The sequence below is a fragment of the Coregonus lavaretus genome (assembly GCF_964263955.1).
Source record: "Coregonus lavaretus genome assembly, contig: HAP1_SCAFFOLD_190, whole genome shotgun sequence".
Lineage (NCBI taxonomy): Eukaryota > Metazoa > Chordata > Actinopteri > Salmoniformes > Salmonidae > Coregonus > Coregonus lavaretus.
The window spans coordinates 229264-232500 of NW_028164603.1; the positions used below are offsets into that span (position 1 = coordinate 229264).

Below are 3237 nucleotides of genomic sequence, written 5' to 3' on the forward strand. Positions count from 1 at the left end.
ATCCAGACTGCAGTAGATCCAGTGTTCAGTAGATCCAGACTGCAGAAGATGGGGGGGGGGGGGGGGGGGGGGGTGTTCTGATAACTGTATGACACTGCAACAAGAGGCAAGAAGAGGGTAACCATGGAAACAAAGCACCTCTCTCCTTTTCTTTCTCTATCTTACTCCACCCACTCTCTCTATGTCTCACTCTCTCTCTGTCTCACTCTCTCTCTGTCTCACTCTCTCTCTGTCTCACTCTCTCTCTGTCTCACTCTCTCTCTGTCTCACTCTCTCTCTGTCTCACTCTCTCTCTGTCTCACTCTCTCTGTCTCACTCTCTCTCTGTCTCACTCTCTCTCTGTCTCACTCTCTCTCTGTCTCACTCTCTCTCTGTCTCACTCTCTCTCTGTCTCACTCTCTCTCTGTCTCACTCTCTCTCTGTCTCACTCTCTCTCTCTCACTCTCTCTCTGTCTCACTCTCTCTCTGTCTCACTCTCTCTCTGTCTCACTCTTTCTGTCTCACTCTCTTTCTTACTCTCTCTCTTTACCTCTCCCTCTGACTTTCTTTCTCTCTCCCTATCTGTCTATCATCTGAATTTCTCACCCTCTCTCTTTCTCTCTCTCTATGTGAAAACGCAGCTTGTTGATTCCTTGCTCTGATTGGCCACGCCCTGTGAGGCGTCAGCCAACAGAGGCCAGTAGCCATGGTAACATCTCCTCAGTGACCCCATCAAAACCTGTGACATCACATCCTGTTGGTCAGACGGTGGTGATCTGGTCCACCACCCTGGTGCTGTCAACCATCTCCACACACTCCACTTCCTCTCTAAGCCCCTCCCCTTCCCCTCTGTCTCCCTGTCTACTTCCTGTCTTCTTGGCGGGCGGCAGGAAGGTGAGCAGTGTGGGAAGGAAGGCCAAGGCATGGAGCGCTGAACAGAATGCCGTCAGCACTAGGCAACGGAACAGCGAGCGGGTCAGGTTGGAGCGGACGGCGGCCAGAGGGAGCAGCGCTGCGGTGTAGCAGATCAACGTCTGTAGAGAGGGGACGCCATGTCTCTCCAACGCCAGTCTGACCCACACGGTCCGGCTGTCCCCCCGGCCAGAGGAGAATGTGGCCAGTAGAGGACCACAGCAGTCTGCAGAGTGACCCAGCGCTGAGATCAGACATAACACAGACACACAGTCCAGCTCCACGCCCCAAAGAGTCATGAAGCCCAGAACACCAAACTGAACAGAGAGGAGGGTGAGACTGAGCCACACGGCCACTAGGGGCTCCACCACTGCTAGAGAGGACAGACCCAGCAGGAACAACACCGCCATGAGGGAGTGGCGCAGAGGAGAGCTCACCGCTGCAGCATACCTAGAGAGAGAAGGAGAGAAACAGAGAGAGAAGGAGAGAAAGAGAAAGAGAGAAACAGAGAGAGGAGGAGTGAAAGGAAGAGAAATGGAAAGAAAGGAAGATAGATGAAGAGAAAAAGAGGTAGAGAGAGAGAAGGGGGAGAGGGAAAGAGGAGCAGAGAGAGACAGAAAGACAGGTAGAGACGGGGAGAGGGAAAGAAGAGGAGAGAGCGACAGAAAGACAGGTAAAGAGGGGGAGAGGGAAAGAGGAGAGAGAGAGAGAGAGAGACAGAAAGACAGGTAAAGCGAGGGAGAGGGAAAGAGGAGAGAGAGAGACAGAAAGACAGGTAGAGAGGGGGGAGAGGGAAAGAGGAGAGAGAGAGAGACAGAAAGACAGGTAGAGAGGGGGGAGAGGAGGAGAGAGAGACAGAAAGACAGGTAGAGAGGGGGAGAGAAAGAGGAGGAGAGAGAGACAGAAATACAGGTAGAGAGGGGGGAGAGGAGGAGAGAGAGACAGAAAGACAGGTAGAGAGGGGGAGAGAAAGAGGAGGAGAGAGAGACAGAAAGACAGGTAGAGAGGGGGAGAGGGAAAGAGGAGAGAGAGAGAGAGAGAGAGACAGGTAGAGAGGGGGGAGAGGGGGAGAGGGGGAGAGGAGGAGAGAGAGACAGAAAGACAGGTAGAGAGGGGAGAGAGGGAAAGAGGAGGAGAGAGAGACAGAAAGACAGGTAGAGAGGGGGGAGAGGGAAAGAGGAGGAGAGAGAGACAGAAAGACAGGTAGAGGGGGGGAGAGGAGGAGAGAGAGACAGAAAGACAGGTAGAGGGGGGGAGAGAAAGAGGAGGAGAGAGAGACAGAAATACAGGCAGGCAAGATTAGTGTGCCGACCAGTTGAGGCTCTCTCACACACATCCGCACACACAAACACACACACACACACAAACACGCACGCACACACACATACACACGCACACACACACAAACGCACCCACATGCACACAAACACACACACACCTGACCCACCTGTCCAGGTAGACGAAGGAGGGGTTGAAGATGAGAAATCGGACCCGTGATGTCAGAGACAGACGCCTCAGCGTGTCTAACAGGACGGACATCTCCTCCCTCTTGTTCTCCGTTGTCTTGGCAACCAGGAAGACACGTGATGCGGCCATCTCTGGCTCCTCCCCTTCATTGCGCTCAGCGAAGATGATGTCATCGGCGAAATGAGCGAATTGCGGCTGGCGAAGGAAGGAGAGGCGGAGCATCCGCGTAAAGCTATCACGTGATTGGCTGGTAGTGGAGAGGTTCCGTTCTGTCAGGAAATCCAGGTAGCTCTCCAGCCAGCTGATTCGCTGGAACCCTTTAACAATAATAACAATTATATTCATATACCAATAGTAATATTTATACAACACATTTCATAAAATACAATACTCAAAAAGTTCTACAGCTGCACCATCGAGAGCATCCTGACTGGTTGTATCACTGCTTGGTATGGCAACTGCTCGGTATCCAACTGTAAGGCACTACAGAGGGTAGTGCGTACGGCCCAGTACATCACTGGGGCTGAGCTTCCTGCCATCCAGGACCTCTATACCAGGCGGTGTCAGAGGAAGGCCCTAAAGATTGTCGAAGACTCCAGCCACCCTAGTCATAGACTGTTCTCTCTGCGACTTCACAGCAAGTGGTACTGGAGCGTCAAGTCTGGAACCAAAAAGCTCCTTAACAGCTTCTACCCCCAAGCCATAAGACTGCTGAACAGCTAATCATGGCTACCCAGACTATTAGCAGCTTCTACCCCCAAGCCATAAGACTGCTGAACAGCTAATCATGGCTACCCAGACTATTAGCAGCTTCTACCCCCAAGCCATTAGACTGCTGAACAGCTAATCATGGCTACCCAGACTATTAGCAGCTTCTAC

At 52.5% G+C, this 3237-nt stretch overlaps 1 protein-coding gene across 1 annotated transcript in view; it reads right to left on the reverse strand.

Moving 5' to 3' along the window:
* Nucleotides 1–740: 740 nt before the first annotated feature.
* Nucleotides 741–3237, reverse strand: part of LOC311116864 (patched domain-containing protein 1-like) — a gene marked incomplete at both ends in the record, with an annotated part of 78283 nt that continues 75786 nt past the window's right edge. Inside the window, 2 exons of the mRNA XM_084191893.1 lie at nucleotides 741–1341; nucleotides 2339–2675. Coding sequence (XP_084048019.1) covers nucleotides 741–1341; nucleotides 2339–2675 — 938 coding nt within the window. The remainder of the gene's footprint in view (nucleotides 1342–2338; nucleotides 2676–3237) is intronic.